We start from the raw sequence: 20,513 nt of genomic DNA, 5'->3' as shown, positions 1-20,513 counted from the left end.
ACTCACGGTGCACCGTGAGGTGCAGCTGGGGGGACCTCTGGGTGCTGAGGCCTTGCTCTCCCTCTGCTTCCCAAGTGGGAGGAACAGGTGAAGCTCGGGAGAGATGTGGGGACTTAAAAAACTTTCTTTTCTCCCACTTTCCAAGTTCCTCCAGCTGGGCTAATAATCAGATTAACAGAGTCAGATTCATAGGAGAAAGTCAAATTTTAATACGTGCACACGAGGAATTCATGTAAGCATGAAAATTCCAAAGACAGTGAGACAAGATAGGGCACATATGTCATTTTGGACAAATGAGAAAAGGGAGAACAGGACCATAGATTTCAGCTGTGAAAATGGATAATTTACAGGAAGAGTGAACCAAACATGGCAGGCAAGTTCCTTCAGGTGGCCCAGAAGGAGTGAGCCACCGGGGCCTATATAGAGCCCCCCATCTGCCACCCTCGTTGAATTGGGCTAATGCAGATGTCCAGAATGTCCTCCCTGCGGCAGGCCTTTCCACCTGTCTCCTGGGCAGAGCAGGAAGAGGGTCAGAGCTGCTTTCTGAGTCATTGTTTTATAATAACCAGCTTAAAATCAATATCCCAAAAACATGGTTTCAGGGGTGGTGAAACTTTTTGGTCCCCTTCAAAACATACAGGTTACACTTAGAGGAGTTAGCAATCTGATGTCAAACAGTTAACAGTTTTAAATGGTTTACTTGAAATAAGATACTTCATCAGTACTGTACTTGTTTGATATTATAGCAACTGTTTATAGTCTAAACATTTTACGTTATTTTAAATATTGTTTTTCCAGCCAAAACTTAATGTTAAATCCTGTAAAAAAATTGTTTTTTACAGGGCTGATCCCTTGTCCAACTTGGTTCTAACCTTTAGTACTAAAGAAGATGCAGTTGCCTTCGCAGAAAAAAATGGTATGTTTGGTCTGTTTCTGTTTGGCTTTAACAAATAAAATGAGTTTATGTTCTTAATATTAATCAAAACCAGTCAGGATTTAGAGTTTGAGTTGAGAGAAATTTTTCAGTGTACCTAGTCCAGTGGTTTTAAGAATTTTACCACCAAGCCTGGTCGGGCGTGACTCAGCGGTTGAGCGTCGACCTAGGATCCAGGCGATCAGGGTTTGATTCCCGGTCAGGGCACATGCCCGGGTTGTGGGCTCCATCCCCAGTCGGGGGCGTGCAGGAGGCAGCCGACCAATGACCTTCTCATCATTGATGTTTCTGTCTATCTCTCTTTCCCTCTCCCTTCCTCTCTCTGAAATCAATAAAGATATATTTTTAAAAAAATAGAATTTTACCACCAAAAAAAATCTAAAACAGAGTTCCCACAAAGCATGGGACAGCTAGACTGCTCTGATCTGAAGTAAGGCAGGAAATAAACCTAGTCGTCCAACTCCTGCCCTGCTTATGAGCCCCTCTGCAAAATCTCTAACATTTGGTGTTAAACTCTCATTGAACCTTCCCGTTTTGACACCCCTTTATTATTTTCTTTATTATTTTGAGTCAAAGCCCCCCATGTCTGTTATTCTACCTAATAGCTCTTCAGTTATTTCAAAATAGTTTTCATTGCCGTGTTCCCACTTGATCGTCTCGTGCACAGTGTTATAAAGTCCACAGTAGTGGCCAGTATGTCCGAGCCTCTCACGCACCCATCCACCCAGAGCAGCTCCCAGTCCTGTCAGCTCCGTTTGTGGTGAGCGCCTGACATCTTTTATATGGTGGGAACTGCTGAGAGGACTGAATGAGTTAAGTAGAAGTAAATAAAGTGCTTAGAACATAGTTAAGTAGCTATATAGCAGTACATCCATTTATCCTATCAGTAGGGGACTTACAAAAACTTTAAAAAATTACATAAGTGGAATTCCTCAATAGAACTATTTTTGGCAAATGTGAAAATATTTAATTAATTAATTAATTAATTTACTTTAATCCTCACCTGAGGATATTGTTTCCGTTGATTTTCAGAGAGTGGGAGAGAGAGACATGGCTGTGAGAGAGACATGTTGGTTAGTTGCCTCCTGCGGGTCCCCAGACCAGGGCCGGGAATTGAGCCTGCAGCTGAACTGAACCTGGGACCCTTTAGTCCACAGCCCGACACTACCCACCAAACACACCAGCCAGGCTGAAGTTTCTTTACTTGCGTAACTGTTCTCAGAAATGCTCATAGTCTTTAAACATTACTTTGATTTAAATTTAACATTGTTCTCTTTATTAAACTGTTGCTGGGGAGAAAAATATTCTGTCTGCCTTTGCAGGTCCTAATAATAAAACAGACGTAAGAAAAGAGTAACAGGAGGAAAACTAGCTCAAACGTCGTACACGGCTGCAGGCTTGGGGCCCGGGGCAGGGCTGGGGCTGGGGGGGTGGGGGCAGGTGACAGGACGCCAAGAGCAGGTGTTCTTTGTGCCCTGTAGGGAGGTCATTCAGATAAAAGTTATTTCTGCTGGTAGGCAGCTCTTTTTCTGCATTGAGCCACCTGTCTGGAGTCTTTAGGTGGCTGAGGGAGAGGTGGACGTGTTTCTGTCTCTGCCGGGCAGGGTGGCCTTCAGCTTAGAGCCACCTACAGGCTCAAGTGGAATATTGGGGCCCTGTGATCATGTCCCTTCACTGACTAGAGCTCATCCATGATGTTGGCCATATTTGTAGGCTGCCATATTTTATGTGGGACTCCTTTAAAAGTCTTCATTTGCAGTCTGTGAGTTTAATAACAGGAAATCTAATTGAACTGTTAAATCTCTGGTCAGTGTCTCCCTGAGTGGTCATAGGGGCACATGGCGGCAGTTGTCATATGAGTTGTGGTATGAACTAGCCTCTGCCGCTTTTCAAACCAGGTGCTTTTCCAGTCCGGTGTCTGTATCCCCAGGAGAGAAAATTGAGGAACATTCTCACAGCCGATGGACAGTGTAACTTGGAAAAGCAGAGTGGACCGTACCTTACACAACTCCAGCCTAGCAGTGTATCAGGAGTTTCACTGTCCAAGGCAGCAGGAGTCGTATCTGTCTAAGCCACCACTTTGTCCCCAGGACTGAGCACAGAGCCTGTGTAATGGACACTCACATCTGGTGAAAGTACTGACCTTCTAAAGTATATTTCTCTCCTCAAGAATGGGAGCCACTCTCATCTCCTGGGCAAGTCCTCTGTGACTATTTCACCCTTGCTTGCACTCACTCTAGTGTTTGTGCCCTGCCACATTTATCTAGTGTTTAGCATTATGTATCCTTAAGCAGCCGAGTCCTGTTTCTGTAGTTATGGCAGCGGTAATTCTAAACAAACACCAGCGAATGACACAGAATCGTGGGGCAGGGGGATCTTTTCGTTGCCTGGCATCCCTTCCGCTCTGATTGGCTCTCTGGTACAAGTGGCTAATGGAAGGGCATGTGCATAGATCTCTCCTCCCCTCACGCCCCACACCATGTTGCGGTGGTGGTGCTGTTGAATGTTGGGTGAACCAGTGTCTGTCAGCTAAGGCCTCAGGAAGTTTTCAGAAGCACTAGTATATTAGACTCGTGGGGGAAGAGGCCGGTACCTGGGTGCTCCTCCACTACTGTCTGCCTCACAGGGAGCTGGCCCGCTGGTGCTCCGCTGTGCTCAGCCTTTGATAAACATACTCCCTGCTTCGAAATGAGGAGTGGAGTCCGTAATGCTCAGTAACCGTGGTGCACAGCCTGTGGACCAGCGCATATATATCTTTATTTCTTGGCCCCTGTCTAGCCCAGTGCCTTATTCATTATGTATTTGGGGGGATTGTTGATATAGAGGACTCTGTGTTGGATAGTAAAATTTGGCAACGGGTATCCATTTATGAGCATTAAATGTTTGCCTTTCAGTAGCATCTTGAAACAGGAGGTTAGGGTAAAACTGCCACACACACAAAAAGAATTGTTTACTGGGGGACTGTTGTGAAAATGAAAACCCTACCTTTCGTTTCCCTTACTTGTAAATGGCCAAGAAATAAAAAAGGTGGGGACCATTTCCCTCGATGTGAGGGTGTGTTGCTCTCTACAGCACGAGCCTTCAGACTCAGGCTCTCCCCTGACAACATTCTCATCACGTTCAGACCCAGGTAGTGAACATCGTCACCACAAAAGCCGAATTCGTAAGTGCGGAGTTATGAGCTAGACACGTGCTGAGTACTCGCCCTCTCCTCTAACCACTACTGCATGAAGCAGGAGCCGTTACCCCATGCTGCAGTTCAAGGAAACAGGTGGCAGGTTCCATCGATCCCCGGTTGGGTGCGTACCGGAGGCAACCCATCGATGTTTCCCTCTGTCCCCCTCTCACTCTCTCTCTGAAAAAGTTATTAAAACATATTTTTAAAAGAAGTGTTATCCCCTGAACTGTAGATGCATCTTACTTTTAGATCTTTGTGGAATGAAAAGACCCACCTTTCTCACCACTTGGTTTTTTCTGCTGTTTGAAGATGGGGTCCAGGGTGGGGTGCTGCATGTTTGAGAGAGGAGCTGGGAGATAACCGTAGAGAGTTTCAGTGGTAAAAGGCTAGGACCCATACCATTTACATGCTCATGAACCAGAAACGCCTCCCCACCCCTCTCTGTTTGATCCGATCAGAAACCTTGTGATTGTCTCAGGTATTCTCTTTTACACCCCCCCCCCCCAGTTTTTTCATTGTAAGCTGTTAAAACTCTTTGAAATCCTCAAAATGGAGAGTTTCTTTCAAGAATAGCAGGACCGAGGGTAGCTATGAAACCGCACTCTGTTCCAGCAGCCTGTAGGGCGGACCCACCTCGCAGTCACCGGAGGGGGAAGTAGACTGGCCAGGCCTGATCCAGGGAGATGAGCAGATCATTGGGGTTGCAGGCAGGATTTACAGGTACCCAGAGGTGGACTCCCCAGCAAGGCCTGGGCTTCCACCTAATTTACACCTTCGAATGAGGGTACCTCACACCCATGTATATGTTAAGACAACTTTTTTTTTCTTTTTTTTTAAATATATTTTTATTGCTTTCAGAGAGAGGAAAGAGGGAGAGAGAGACAGAAACATCAATGATGAGAGAGTCATTGATCGAGCCCGCAGCCGGGCATGTGCCCTGACTGGGAATCGAACCCCTATCGCCTAGATCCCAGATCGACGCTCAACCGCTGAGCCACGCCCGGCCGGGCAAGACAACTTTTAAATGAAGATAAGAGTCATACTCTCCTACAGATACAACATCTGTGTGGAAGGATTTAGTTTACTCGTGTGTTGTAAAGTAACTGGGTAGATGGCACAGCCAGTACAAAGTATAAGTCAAAACAGCACAGATTTACGTGGAAAAAGGAATGCTGAATGTAGAAAAAAGAAATGCACATGGAGACAGAATTGGGGTTGGAGAGGGAGGCAATTAAATCGCTAACCAGTAAGGCACCGGGCATACTTGCATATCTGTCGGTTGTACAACTTAGAAAGTTATGGAAGAGCCAAAAGACAGGGAATTGAGCTACGACCTGGTAACAGGTAAGGTCAGGTTGGAGAAGATCAGTTTTCCATGGAGACAAAATTTGTTCTGTGTCCCTCCTCCCTTTTTGATTAAAAAAACCTCAGAAATCCATGATCCCAAAATAAAATTGGGCTACTGTTTGGCCCGATGATTTATGTAGATGTGGCAAGAGTGCTAATTTGCCACTGTATTTTGTCACCCCCAAATATGTCTTTCTGCCATAAGAATTATTTTGGGTTGGTTAACATTAAGAAACATCAAATATGGGAGCAGCTCTGGAGACTACGTGGAAGTTTTCCTTTCAGACATTTACCTTTGTAAGGGCGTGTCCCTCTCTGTAACTGGACGAGGCCCACTCTTGAGAAACGACTTAAACCTGAGCAACAACCTTACCCTCGTTTACTGTCACCGCCCCTGAATGACCCCCCCCAGATCTTCTACTGTCTTAGCTAAAGATGCTATTTAAGTGGTAGCTCCAGCCATTTCCTCCTGTGAATCTGTCTCATGTCCATTTAATTCTTAAACTAGCCAGAGGAACTCAGAAGAACTGGGAAATATTTCCCTCCCCCATCCCACTGCAGGGGAGGAAAAGTAATTTTCCTTCTACCATTCTGGGTTCTTTGCCGAGACAGATCCCCATGCTGCCGCAATAAAAAGCACAATGTGAGGTAACAGACAGAAGTGTGGTAACACATACGCCCCGTTTAAGTGGGAGACGGGGAACCTGAGTAACTCCGTAGAATGGCCCTGGCCCTCATCTGTCTCCAGCTGAAGACAAAAGGTGGTGTGTGGGGGGGTGAGTTAAGGGAGGTCCCGGGCACTGTAAACAGGCGCGAGGTTGTGCAGATTTCAGTCCTGGCTGAGATTTCTAGAGATCTAGTCTGCCTCTGGTCTTCTGGTTCAGCGTGTGCAACCCTCACAAATGCAGACTTCGATGTCTCACAAAAGGGCCACATTCACTCAGCTCCCAGAGGTTTTTCTCTGTTCACTGTTTCTTAAAAATAAGCAGCCCTGCCCGGCCGGGCGTGGCTCAGTGGTTGAGCGCCGACCTAAGATCCAGGCGATCGGGGTTCGATTCCCGGTCAGGGCACATGCCCGGGTTGCAGGCTAGGCAGCTGGTCAATGACTCTCTCATCATTGATGTTTCTATCTCTCTCTCTCTCCCTCTCCTTTCCTCTCTCTCAAATCAATAAAAATATATTTAAAAAAAAAAAAAAAAGGCAGCCCAAGGCAATCCTTAGGCCAAAGGGGCATATTTTGGGGTGACATATTCTGCTCCCCTTTACCACATAGGTTTTCTTAAGTTTGCTTGGCTGAAAATTTTCATAAGGAATCTCAAATTGGACTTTTCAATGCCTCTTGAGACTAGAAAACCAAGCCTATAACTTGCCACTAGATTTCCCCTGTGGTACATGCTAATTTGAGCAAATTCCTTCTCCCTCAGAGTCCCCCAATATCCTGAGGTTCCTTACTGCCTGAGGGGACTTTATAAGCCCGGTGCCAGGCCACTTTCCCCTAGAAGGACTTTGTACGCTTTGGCTCTGGGAGGCTAGCTTTAGTTCCTCTCTGATTAAATGAGCATCGTTCTCAAAATATGTCCTTCTGTTAGGGCTCTGGTTGCATAACTCTTGTTCCCAGTTATGCTCTAATAAAATGGTGTACACACCGTTACCAAACACTTACAAATAACTGTGTTACCATAAAAGTAGGAATATTCAACAATGTTGCTAAAATAGGTAGCCGAGGTGTAGGGAAAGTGAGGTATCATTTACAGATTATATAAATCTTAGTTTACAAAGCAGATTTTACTAAGTTGTAATGAATTATAACTACCCCAAGAAGAAAGATGAAGGACTTTATTATATGTCCAGAAAATAGAACTTTAAAACCTTATCAAAAATATTCCAAACAAAAACCACAGTCATCCCTGGTCAGTCATTCCGTCCTGTGTAGTTCATTCCGGTCCCACTGGATGTCTGACTGCTTCGCAGCCGCAGCCTGAAAGTCCAGACCCTCACTGTGGGCCCTAGGAGCCTGTATCAAGGTCCCTAATGAAGTCCTCCCCTGGGGCTCCCCAGGGCTCCTTTGTAAGACAGAGCTCTCGCCTGCAGCTAATTGCAGGAGCTTTCAGGAAAGCGTCAGAGGAAAGCAGACCTGTCCATGAAGGAGAGAAGACTAACAATGGCTACAGTTGACATTAATAATAGACTTCGGAAGTGAAATGCATACGAGCGTAATAATGCAAGTCATTCCAAAACGCAGACAGGATATCTGTAAACAGTCCTTTAAGCCTATTCAGAGAAGACAGTGGATGTCGTCTAATTTACAAAAATGGATGAACATAATCTTTACAGAGGAAAAAATCTTGAGATGTGACATGATAACCCTGAGACATAATGTACCATGAATGTGCCAAACATGTAGTATTGCAATTCCAAAAGCATATCGAGGACCGAGAGAAGAGACTCGGTAAGTGTGAGTAGGTCCTGAACACCTGTGTGTTAGTAAAACTCGTAACCTCGCCCCAGTCAGAAGGCTGCTATCAAAAAGTCAACAAACAACAAGTGTTGGAGGGTGTAAATTGGTGCAACCAGTGTGGAAATGCCTCAGAAAACTAGATCTACTTCACTTCTGGGCATTTATCTGAAGAAAATGAAAACACTAACTCAAAAAGATGTATGCACCGTGTCCACTGCAGCATTTTTATAGCAGCCAAGATAGGGAAGTAACCTAGGTATCTGTTGATAGGTTAATGGATAAAGAAGATGCTATATAGCCCTGGCTGGTGGCTCAGTGGTTAGTGCGCCAGCCTGTGCACCGAAGGTTCTCAGGTTCAATTCCTGCTCAAGGGCACTTACTTGGGTTGCAGGTTCGATCCCCAGCCCCAGTCAGGGTGTGTGCAGGGAGCAACCAATCAATGTGTCTCTCTCATCGATGCTCCTCTCTCTCGCTCTCCCTCTCTCCCTTTTCCCCTCCTTCCCTCCCTCCACCCCTCCCTTCCATGCTCTCTGAAAGTTTCAGTGGAAAAATATCCTTGGGTGGGGATTAACAAAAAGATGTGGTATATGTATACAGTGGAACGTTACCCAGCACTAAAAAAGACCGAAACCTTGCCATCTGAGACAACGTGGATGAACCTAGAGGATATTATGTTAAGTGAAATGAGTCAGAGAAAGACAATTATCTGTTTCATTTATATGTGGGAGCTAAAAACAAACAAAGCAAACAAACAAAAACAGAGACCAAAGGGATGGCTGCCGGCGGGGAGGGGTATTGGGGAAAGGGGGGAAAAGGTGAAGGGGAATGTAGTCCATAATATGTGGTAAGTTTACTTGGTGATAGATGACTAGAATTAGTGGGGTTATCACATTGTAAGATATAAATATTTTTAATCACAATATCATACACTTGAAACTAATAAAGCTAATATAATATTGTATACTAAATATACTTAAATAAAAGCGAAACTGCATCAATAAGTGATGATTATTCCCCTTATTAACATGTACTGGCCTAGAAGATATAGGATCCAAACTAAAGAAGTAAAGATGCAGCCAAGTTAATATTTTTTAAAATAACTGAAAAAGTGACTGATAGCCTACCCTGTTGTCTAATGCCAGGCACAGCGGCACCACGGCTCTGACATCTAAAATGTGTCATGGACAGTAGGGCACTGATACATCCTTGTACTTAGCTCATAGCACCCAGTTTCCGAAACGCTTGTGTTAGCGTTTTACCCACGGAGTTAACCTCGGGACGGTGAGGCCTCCCTTCCGACTGGACAGCTCCTCCCATGAAGCTTATCAGCCATGTGTCCAGTAAGTTGATTACTTCTAGCACCCCCCTCTTTATAAGGTTGACGGAATCCATCCCTGTGGCTTTCCAGAGACCCTCTGGGGAATCTCAAAGATAGTTTTAGGTGCAAAGATATTCTGAATGTTTTATTTTACCTTTAGGGTGTGATTGGGGGAGACAGACATGAAAAGCTGTCAGCAGATTTGAATAGTTGGGGTAGGAACAGGGTCATAGATGTCCAAGAAACGGTGCGGCTGCTCACGTCAAGTGACAGTGAAACTTACACATAAACCTTGATGGTATTATGACTGTTAAGAACCTGAGCTCTCTTTTAAAATAATTGATTTGAGAGACAGCGAGAAACATTGATGTGTTGTTCCACTTATTTACACATCATTGGTTGATTCTTGTATGTGCCCTGACCAGGGATCGAACCTGAAACCTTGACGTATGGGGGCCATTCCCTAACCAACTGAGCTGCCCGGCCAGGGCAGAACCTCAACTCTTACATAAGTCACCAAGGACTTACAGTTAGCATGCAGGACATAGGGCTGTTCCAATAGGCCTCAGGACCTTCAGTCTAGGCAGACAGACAGACAGAGCAATCCTTCATGTAGGTGAAAGCAACCAGCAATCAGCTAGTGAAACAAGCCCATCAAAACTGACCCAACTTTGCTAAGATTTTAACATTTCATAGCTTTTCAGACTTTTCTGTAATCTAAGACAAATAAAATTTCCTCTTTGCAAATCAGACGTAACTTTCTCTATCCTTTCAGGATTTGTCCTTCGTGAGTCTGTCTCACTCTGGGAGAGGCAGTCATTTTACTTGACGACCTTGCTATTTTTCCTTCGTAGACAAAACACATTCCATTCCCTTACATGTGACGTTATCCCCCCTTGCCATTGCTGTTGCTGGTAGAGTCCGATTTATATAGATTAATTAGATTAGTTATGTCTTTTAACCAAGGTTACTTTGATTTCATAGAGAAAACAGAGATCATTGAAAATTTACATACCAGCATTTTAGTAGATCAGCAAAACTCGTAAGTACACGAGACACACTATCTGCAGCCTCGTGCATTCTTTATAGTCCAGCTTCTCCACATGGGAAAATGAACGTGTCCGTCAGCAAACCCAAAGATGCAGCCTCTCTGTGGCATATAAAGATGGGAAGCAAAGTACATAACCTTAACATCTTGCTTAGTCATCAGTGCTGTATAGTCTTATATATCTGATACTATCCATTAATAGCTAAGGTTTTAAATGACCCAAAATCTTGGAAATCAGTTTCATGGTGACATACTACAAATCATAATTCTGTCAAAATACAACTGTCAGAATAATGAATAATTTTGGATAAACACAAATTTATATTTTTCAGGACTGTAAACATTAAACAGAAGTAATGCTAGCTTGTTTGATCAGTAGACTTGTATAAGTTTAGAAAGAATATATTTAAGTAGAATAAAAATCAATGCTTGTATTTAAACTGATACATTAGAGAAAATGTAGCTATTTTTATTAAACCAAAATTATTGAATTTGTCATGTTTGCCAAAGATTTACCTGTGTCATCTGAACTTGAATTCTTAAATGTTTCTTAGGCCCTATAAGGATACTTTCTAATTACAGAACATTAGAAGTATTAGAAATTCAGTTTCCTTGTTTTTAGAGAATTTTAGAAATAATCCATTTATTTAAGCACAGAACAGAGCCCCTTAAAGAGATTTTATAATATAATTCATTAGTAACATCTGGAGGTAGCAAAATATTACCTACACACATAGTAAGAGGCAAAGTCCTTTCCGAATTAACAGACCTATAGATGGACATATAGTCACATAGAGCTTGTAACTTTAATTCCAAGATTTTAGCCATGGACTGATGAGTAAGCAGACTTATGAAACCCACTGGTCCATGCTAGAGAACCTTCTCCTCTCAGTGAGTGAAATTCCTCATTTATTTGGGCTCAAATAGAAAAGATGAACAAACCAGATGTTCTGTTTTTTCCCTCACCCAACAGAGAATGAGTCTCTAAAACCATTAGTCTATTTAAAGGAATCATCAAATAATCAGACTGTAAAACCAATTCCCAAGAGTAGTGGAGAGCAGAATTAAAATTAGAAAAACAGACAGTCAGCAAAGTCCTCGTGTGCTTACCTCTGGGAGCCAAGAGAAGACGTGCCTGGGCCTCAGAACCAGGGCACCACTTCTGTGGAGGTCGCCTGGTGCTGGCTGGTGGCCTGTTAGAGGCCTCTCAGTGGAGCCACCACAACCATTCTAAAAGTGTTTCCCGAAATAAAATCAGGACTAATACATGAAATAAGGGAGCCAGACAGATGTTATAACCAGTTCATAGGGAAAGTCAGTACAGCCCAAATTTATATAGACTTAAAGAAATGTTTAGATGAGTTACAAATGGAAACAAAACTGGTTTTTTGGGGTTTGGGGAGGGGAGAGTTACCAGACAGGGCAGAATTTATACTTCTATCAATTAGAATTTATGCATCTATCAATTCCTGTCATTCATAATAGTTATATTGTGTAAAAGCACCATAAACACTAAGATAGTGAATGCTGAAATACTGCTCGTAGGAAAATACACGGTTACATGCCTGTGAGCCTTGGATCACAATATTTTGTCCAACCATCAGTACGCTTTTTTATGTGTTTCTGTTTCTGAACTCACAGCCAGCAGCCTGTAACTTGTGTGGGAATGAAGCGTATCTGACACACAGGAGCACGTCCCAGCCCTCCTGCTCTCAGGACACTAGAAAGCACTACACCTGGGGGCCATTTAAACAGCGCCATCCCCAGCAAGAAGCACAGAAATGACATAATGTGGCCAAAAGTAGACCATGAAAAGACCCTTGTTTACAGTAGGAGAGGTGAGACAGAGGCAGAGCGTGACCTTGCTTGACCTCGGCTGGGGACATGTGCTGGGTGACAAATTGTCCCTGATCTCTCCATGTCTGAAGGACCACGGAAGCATAGTAAATATTTGGGCTTGCAAATAAATTTTAGTGAGTGGTTGGATTCAGAGATACCAACTCTGCAAATAGTGAAGATTGCTGTACGTGTGCCTACAGCTCACAGAGCTGCGGAGTAACAAGGAACAGGGCTGAGGCCGGGTGTGCTGCAGAGCGCCTTGTCTCCTGTGGAGGCACCAGGCTTTCCTCCAGAAGTTTCTGCCAGTCCGCGGCCAGGCAAACGTTCACCTTGACCGCTAGGGCTCCTGGGGGAGGGGGAGCTCCTGGGGGTTCACTGCTGGGCGACCAAGAAATCTGGTGGGGACCGTGTTCTCCATGGTGCTGGTTGAGGCCCCGGCTGTGCTCTGGGTAGCGGGTCCGGGCCGTGTACACACCACACCCAGGCCCGTCTGTGGGTTTTGGACACCCATCCGTGTTGTATAGTTTTTTCTCTACAAAAATGTGTTTCGAATTTCTGTTGACTGCATTGCAGATGTACTTTTGGAACACAAACCAGTTTGTTTTGTGGCAAATTCTGAGTAACGTGGTTCTAATTACTGATTTGGAAATAATATTAATCTCGTTTTGCAGCTGCACTGGGAAAGATTGAATTTAAGGTGGATGGTAACTGTCCCATCAAAGACGCCTGTGCGAGGTGTGGCGGCCGCGGCTCGTGTGAGATGTTATGATCAGCTCCTTGCTTGTCTGAATCATTTCATGTAATTGTTGTGGAAAGAGTGGCTTTGCCAGTGCCTCCAGAGCAGTCTCTCTCCATTTGTTTTCTAAAACAAGATCTAAGATACTTTTAGGGCTTTCTGAACCGCACCCTGCCGCACCCCAGATATTAGTTAGGTACGTGGGAACTTCAAAGTAAAGGGGTTTTGAAGTGAAGTCCCTGAAAGGCTGCTGTCCTGCCCCCCCCATGGCGTTTTGAGCGTGTGCCCCGCGTGCAGCCGGAGGGCAGTGGGGTCCCGCCTGCGCCGCCGCCTGGCCCCGGCCCGCCCCCGGCCGGCGCGCGAGGGACAACTGCTCCCGCGAGGGGACAGCGGCTCCCGCGAGGGGACAGCGGCGCGCGCGAGGGGACAGCGGCTCCCGCGAGGGGACAGCGGCGCGCGCGAGGGGACAGCGGCTCCCGCGAGGGGACAGCGGCTCCCGCGAGGGGACAGCGGCGCCCACGAGGGGACAGCGGCGCGCGCGGGGACAGCGGCAGGCATCCCTCGGTGCTGAGGAGGCCGCCCTGAGGTCCGGCCCCCGGGCCCGCCGTGGGTCCGCAGCTCGGGCAGGCCGGCGCCCGTGGGCCGCGTGCTCTTCGTGGGACCGGCGCCGAGCGGGGCCGCCAGCACGGAGCCCAGGGGAGGGCTCCGGGCGCTCGGGCAGGACCCCCCGCCCCGGGCCGCGCTGCGTGTGGGGTCGGGCCGGGAGCGCCCCTGCGGAGGCTGCCCGCGCCCCCCTCGCGGTGCTGGGCCCGGCCGGGGCCTCTGTCTGCTCCGGCCGGTCCCCCGACGCGCGGGGCGGCCGCGGGGCTGCGCGGAGCCGGGGCTGGTGGGGCCGCGCCCCGCTCGGGAAGACAGCCCCCGCCCCCCGGGGCTGAAGGACGGGGAGCCCTGCGCCGAGAACGTGGCCTCGGTGCGTGTGCGAGACGCGCGGGCGCCGCGCTCCCCCGTCCGTCCGCGGTGTCTGTCGCACGAGGCCGGGCTGCAGCGGGACACAGGCCGCCGGAGCCGCGGGTCGGGCAGCCCAGCGCGGCCGTGCCCCGGACACGCCCTGGCCGCCGCCCCTCCCGCCCGCCCGGCGGCCGCCAGCCGCCCGCAGGTGTCAGGGGAACAGGAGCCGGGGAGGCGGCCGCCGGGCGGGCGGGTCTCTTCCAGGGGCCGGCGCCAGGCCCCAGGGCGCCCGGCTCGGACCCGGCCGGCCCGGCCCCGCGGGCTGCGGGCTGCGTGCTCGTCTCCCTCGGCGCGGTTCCCCCGACGGAGCGGGAGACGGGTCTGCACAGCGCGGCCGCCGGGACGCCAGCTGCAGAGCCGGCGAAACCGCGGAGCGCTCAGCGCGGCGCAGGCCGTGGGGCAGGGACGGGCCTGCCGAGCCCCCGCGCGGCCCCGCAGCGACCCGGGGAAGGCTCCCGGCCCGCGGGCTGTCCGGGTCGCCGCAGCCTGGGCGCCGGTGCTCAGCCGTGGCGTGGCTCCCGGCGGCTGTAGCCCACGCTCGCGGGTTTCCCTCCCGGCCGCCCGGGGGGTGCTCCGCTTTGCCCGCGTTTCCCTCCGGCGCCCTGGCGGGGCGGCGGCGAGCACGGCTGTTGCGCTCCGTGAATGCGCTTACGCGCCCTTGCAGTTCACCGGCCCCCGGGGGGCGCTTCCGCGGCCGGCAGCGCTGTTGACGGAGCGCCCGAGAAGTTCATGCCCGAGCCAGGGTGTCAGGCCCGCTCCCTGTGCTGACGTGCTTACCGACGCCCCCATAGTTAACACCTGCGCCCAGCCGCACCCACCTAGCCCCAAAGCGTCGCAGATTCAGGCGAATGGCTTCCAGTGTGATCCAGTGCTGTCGACACTAACGCTTCGCGTGGAGGTGTGTTGTGAGGACGCCACAAGTCAGACCTGAGGGAGAAACCGTAGCTCAGCACCTCCGCCGGCTCACCGGGCTCAGGGCGTGTGGGGAGCCCGCGCCCGCGCCGCCCAGCGCCGCCTCCCGGCCCCCTGCTGCCCTGCCTCCCGGGCTGGGAAGGGAGCAGAGCAGCCCCTGAAGCTGTGGGCCAGCGCCTTTCCCGCAGACCTGAGTGGACTAAGTGCGGGGGCTCCCCAAGCACTTCTCAGGAATTAGCCGTTTACCCTCCTGACGGCCCGAGGAGCAGGTGCTTTTCTTAGGCCCTTTAGTAAATTTTTTGAAGTGCTAATAACCACTTGTCAGTGTACTTACTTTATTCCGATCCTCCTAACGCAAGATACAGCTTTGTGATTTTGTTTGTTTTCATGGGTCAGCGGGTACTGAGAGCATCTTCTCTACTCTGAAGATAAGGTTATGTGAACCAAGTGAGTTAAGTCACTATTTTCTCTCCTAGATTCTGATGTTTAATTTGTATTTTTTAGTAATTTGTTTCATTTGCGTTCCTGCTTACCCATTTCCTGCAGCAAGTGGAGAGGAGTGCTAGCAGTGGCATTATCGATTCTTTCCCATTTGGACACTGAGATGGGCAGTGTGCTTTGATGATCTGAGTTTCACAGACTTCACGTTTGTGGCAAAATTGAATTCTGAGGGGCTGTTGAAACGCAGGCTTCATGGCAGCAAATGCTAGAGTCTCCGTGAAGCGCTAGACCTCATGACAGTTCACGAGATGAAGGAGCTTTTTAATCAGGCTACCTAGTGTTCATTTCGGACACTTTGCACATGACTGCATCATTCAGCCATGAGTCAGCTGTCTCAGGATGAGTGTTTGAAGAAAGTTCTACAAAGAAGGGTGAACTGCAGGGATGGAGAATGGGTCTTACAAAGTGCTCATAACCCAAGTCCACGTCTTATGTGCAAACTTGGAAAGTACAGAGGTTGCGTGGACTAGGGATAGAGGAGTCACTGAATCAAAGTTCAAGGCGGAGGGTTGGTGGTTCTCCATATCTCAAGAAAACAGAAAAACTGGACTTAAAGCAGAAGACATAGACATAAATAACCTAGTTCTCAAAATTATAAAACACTGCACAGGGCCTCTCAGAAGAGGAAAGAAGTTTAGACCAATGGTTCTCAAACTTCTGAGCATAGAAGTCTCCTGGGGTCAGTAGTTACAGTGCAGAGTCCCGGGCTCCCACCAGTTTCTGATCCAGTGGGCTTAGGTCAGGCCTAAGAATGGGCATTGTCAAGTGCTTCCATGGGATTCCAGTGTTGATAGCCCTCACAACAAATGTGGAAAAACATTTTGAGTTTAATCAGTAGCCTATCAAAGTCCAGGGAGCTGCACCAGGAATCTCCTCCAACCTTGTGACTTATACCGATAGGTATGTACATGTTTTTCTGTGTCTCTTTGAGTGAGCTCCAAACTGGTGTAAAGGCTCCTGCTTTTGGAAAACAGTGGGACAGTTTATATTGGTCAGTGCTTCTCAGTGCAGTTATTAAAGTCACATGTTAAACCACACAGAGGAGTGGAAATTTTTATATAATACATAACCATCAGTAGTTGAGCAAAGAATATTGAGCAGGGAGAAATCGAGCTGTGAGTTACACCTTTAATTTAAGAGATGGCAAATCATCCTCAGACAATGAATCCTCTTGTCACAGGATTACAAGGGAACAAATTACTAAGTAAGTATTTATATTTCAGATGTGTCGACATGTACTCCTGATGATAAATGAACATTAAATTTATGCACATGAGCTCTGCTCACTGTGTTCTTAGGGTGTACTGTGCAGTTCTGGTCCTGTGAGTCTGTGTTTGTTTTGTAGGGTGGAGCTATGACGTTGAAGAGAGGAAGGTTCCGAAACCCAAGTCCAAGTCTTATGGCGCAAACTTTTCTTGGAACAAAAGAACAAGAGTGTCCACAAAATAGACTGGCACCGCCTGCTTCTCTGCACCTGACCATGAGCAGAGTCAGCTGCGCGGTTTTTACAGTCCACGCATAGCACACCTCTTACTCGCCTAATAAACTCAATCTTTAAACTACAGGTGCATTTCGTGGTGCTTATTTTAAATGTTTTTTGATATCTCAAATTGAACATGTTAACAGTTTCCTATAGAGAGAAGAGAGGTGATTATAATCACATTTGAGGTGGTTATACCTCTAGGAGATGTAAGTACTTAAAATCTGTTGAGAAGGATTGCTTGAGGTCAGCTGCCACACTGAAGTTTCGCCCTTGCTTGGATTAGCCATTCTCAAGTCAGTAGTGTTTATAAACTACCAGCCATCATTGTTAAAATGCTGTCCTGGGAATTCTTGTGTTTTGTCATGGTTAGAGAAATTCTTGATGGCATTGCAATCTGATGAACCTAAATCCAAATCTTATTGTTGGAGTTCTCTTCTTGAATGAGAACTTTATATTCTCTAAACTTCTCTGAGCCTAAATCAATCTACCAGAGACATACAAGAAATAAAGAGAAAAGAATTCAGACATGAAATTAAGAGCCATCAACGTGCAATAGGAGAGGGTAAGAGAAAAACTGCAAAACCTATCAGAAAGCAGTTAATAAAATGGCAATAGCTACATCTGCATCAATAATTACTTTGAATGTAAATGGACTAAATGCTCCAATAGAAAGACAGAGAGTGGCTAAACGAATAAATAAAAGACCTGCACATATGCTGCCTACAAGAAGGTCATTTCAGATTGAAAGGCACACAGACTGAAAGTGAAGGGATTCATGCCAATGGAAACAAAAATAAAGCTGGGGTGGCAAAACATATCAGACAAAATGGACTTAAGGCAACAGCTATAACAAGGGACAAAGAAGGGCATTTCATAATAGTAAAGGGGTCAGTCCAACAAGAGGATGTAACTCTTGTAAACATCTGTGTACCCAACATCAGAGCACCTAAGCATATAAAGCAAATATATAAAGGCAGAGATTGACAGTAATATGGTCATAGTAGGGGACTTGAACACCCTACTGATGTCAATGGATAGATCAGACAAAATCATCAAGGAAACAGTGGCCTGAAATGACACATTAGACCAGATGGACTTAATTTTCTCAAGTGCACATGGAACTCAAAAGAGAACAGACAACCCATATCACAGAAGTACAAAGGATTATCAGGAAATACTATGAAAAATTAAATGCAAACAAACTGGGCAACCTGGAAGAAATGGATCAATTCCTAGAAACATACAATCTTCCAAGGCTGAATCAGGAAGAAACAGAAAGTGTGAACATAATTACTAATGAAATTGAAACAATAATCAGAAACTTCCAACAAATAAGAGCCCTGGACCAGGTAGATGGCTTCACAGGTGAATTTTGCCAAACAGTCAATGAGGAATTACTACCTATCCTCAAAAAAATGTCAAAAACTTGAGGAGGGAAGGCTCTGAAACTCATTTTATAAGCCCAGCATTACCCTCATATCAAAACCAAACAAAGACACTACAAAAAAGAAAATTGTAGCACAGTATCCCTGATGAACATAGATACAAAAATCCTCAACAAAATATTAGCAAACCAGATCTAGCAAAACCTTAAAAAGATGATAAACCATGATCAAGTGGGATTTTTTTTCCTGGGATGCAAGGTTGGTACATCTGCAAATCAACGCAATACACCACATTAAAAAAATAAAAATCATGGTATCAGTAGATGAAGAAAATGCATTTGGCAAAGTCCAACATCTATTCTTGATTAAAAACTCTCATCAAAGTAGAAATATATGTCAACATCATAAAGGCTGTAATATATCAACATCATAAAGGCTGTAATATATCAACATTATAAAGGCTGTATATGTTAAACCCACAGCTAACATCACACTCACCTGTGAAAAGCTGAGTGCTTTTTCTTTATAAACAGAAACAAGACAAGGATATCTGCTTTCCTCACTTTTATCCAACATAGCATTGGAAGTCTTAGCCACAGCAATCAGAGAAGAAAAAGACAGTATTCAAATTGGAAAGGAAGTGAAACTTTCATTTGCCAATGACATGATACAATATAAAGAGAACCCTAAAGAAAAACTATTAGAACTAATAAATGAATTTAATAAAGTAGCACAAAAGTAATATTCAGAAATTGGTTGCATTTTTATGCTCCAATAACAAACTATCAGAAAGAGAAATTAAGAAAACCCCATTTACAATTCCATCAAATAAAATACCTAAGAATAAATTTAGCCAGAGGTAAAAGACCTGTTCTCAGAAAACTACAAAACATAGAAGATACAAATAAATGGAAAGCTATACCGCGTTCATGGGTTGGAAGAATTAACATCTTTAAATGTAACTAGACCACTTTCTCACACATTATAAAAAATAAACTCAAATGGATGAAAGATTTAAATGTAAGACCTGAAACCGTAAACCTAGAAGAATGCGTAGGCAGTAAACTCTTTGACGTCACTCTTAGTATTTTGGGGTATGTTTTCTCGGGCAAAGGAAACAAAAGAAAAGGTAAACAAATGGAACTAAGTAAAACTAAGCGGGTTTTACGCAGCAAGGAAACCATCAAGAAAATGAAAAGAAAACCTACTGAATGGTAGAAGATAGTTCGCCAACGATACATTCGATAGGGGGTAAATTTCTAAAATATATAAAGAATTCATACAACGTAACCCCCCCCCAAAAAAAAAAACCCAAAACCAAATCCAAATAAAAACGGGCTGAGGACCTGAACATTTCACCAGAGAGTACCTGCAGATGGAAGTAGACATGAGGATGTTCACCGTGGCTGATCAGCAGGGAAATGCGAGTTAAAACCGCAGTGAGACACCACCTCCCACCTGCCGGAATGGCCACCATATAGCGACACACAGCAAGTGCCGGAGGGTGTGGGGAAAAGACAACCCTGGGCACTGCTGGTGGGACTGGGCGGCGGCGGGGCCGCTGTGGAAGCAGCTCAGAGCTTCCTCGAAAATTTAAAAGCTACCACATGACTCAGCAGTTCCGCTGGTTGGTATTTACCTGAAGAAATCCAAAACACTGATTTGAAAATATATATGCAGCCCTGTGTTCAGGGCTGTGTTATTTATAATGGCCAAGCTATGGAGGCAAGCGAGGTGTTCGACAGACAAACGGATAGAGAAGCGGTACGTGTGTACAATGGAAGGTTACTCGAGTATTAAAAAGAACGAAATCTTGCCAATTGTGACAACATGGATAGACCTAGAGGGCTTTATACCAAGTGAAATAAGTCAGGCAAGACAAAGGCCATAGTATTTCACTCACATGTCAACTGAATTGAAATTTTAAAAATTTTAATTGGTACATTTTAGTGTATGGATATATGTCAAGAAAATTGATGTAAGTATTTAAAAAACCTCAATGTTGTGTCAAAGCAGCACTTTCTAATGTGCAGGATTAATGAGCATTTGGTATGGCATATAATGGATAAATAGACAAATAACTATAAAGTTTTTGATACTTGTTGAGAAGATTGTTTGTTAGAATTCATATACAGAATAGTTTAAAAGTCATATTTTCCATTCCTGCAGTCATTTGTGCCATGACTAGGATGGACCATGTGGAACAAGGCAAAGTGAAGAAATGTTGGAAAAGAAATATTACTCAAAATTGACATTTGTAAAACCCCAAAAAATAATAAGGTACTTTTCTAGTTTTCCATTATTGTGTAAAACAAAACACAACAAAATTCTTACCATACCTTAATGGATGAAGCATTCATTTTCTG

At 45.8% G+C, this 20,513-nt stretch overlaps 1 protein-coding gene across 1 annotated transcript in view; it reads left to right on the top strand.

Annotated features, from left to right (window-relative positions):
• NDUFS4 (NADH:ubiquinone oxidoreductase subunit S4) overlaps positions 1-16,841 on the top strand; it is a 71,065-nt gene extending 54,224 nt beyond the window's left edge. The window contains exons 4-5 of the mRNA XM_087815257.1: positions 843-916; positions 16,625-16,841. Of these exons, the coding sequence (XP_087671383.1) occupies positions 843-916; positions 16,625-16,728 (178 nt within the window). The 3' untranslated portion in view covers positions 16,729-16,841. The remainder of the gene's footprint in view (positions 1-842; positions 917-16,624) is intronic.
• The last annotated feature ends 3,672 nt before the right edge of the window (positions 16,842-20,513 follow it).

Source organism: Miniopterus natalensis, chromosome 3, assembly GCF_054644295.1.
Source record: "Miniopterus natalensis isolate mMinNat1 chromosome 3, mMinNat1.hap1, whole genome shotgun sequence".
In the NCBI taxonomy this organism is placed as follows: Eukaryota; Metazoa; Chordata; class Mammalia; order Chiroptera; family Miniopteridae; genus Miniopterus; species Miniopterus natalensis.
The sequence above is the reverse complement of the archived record's forward strand: the minus strand, read 5'-3'. Positions and strand labels throughout refer to the sequence as shown.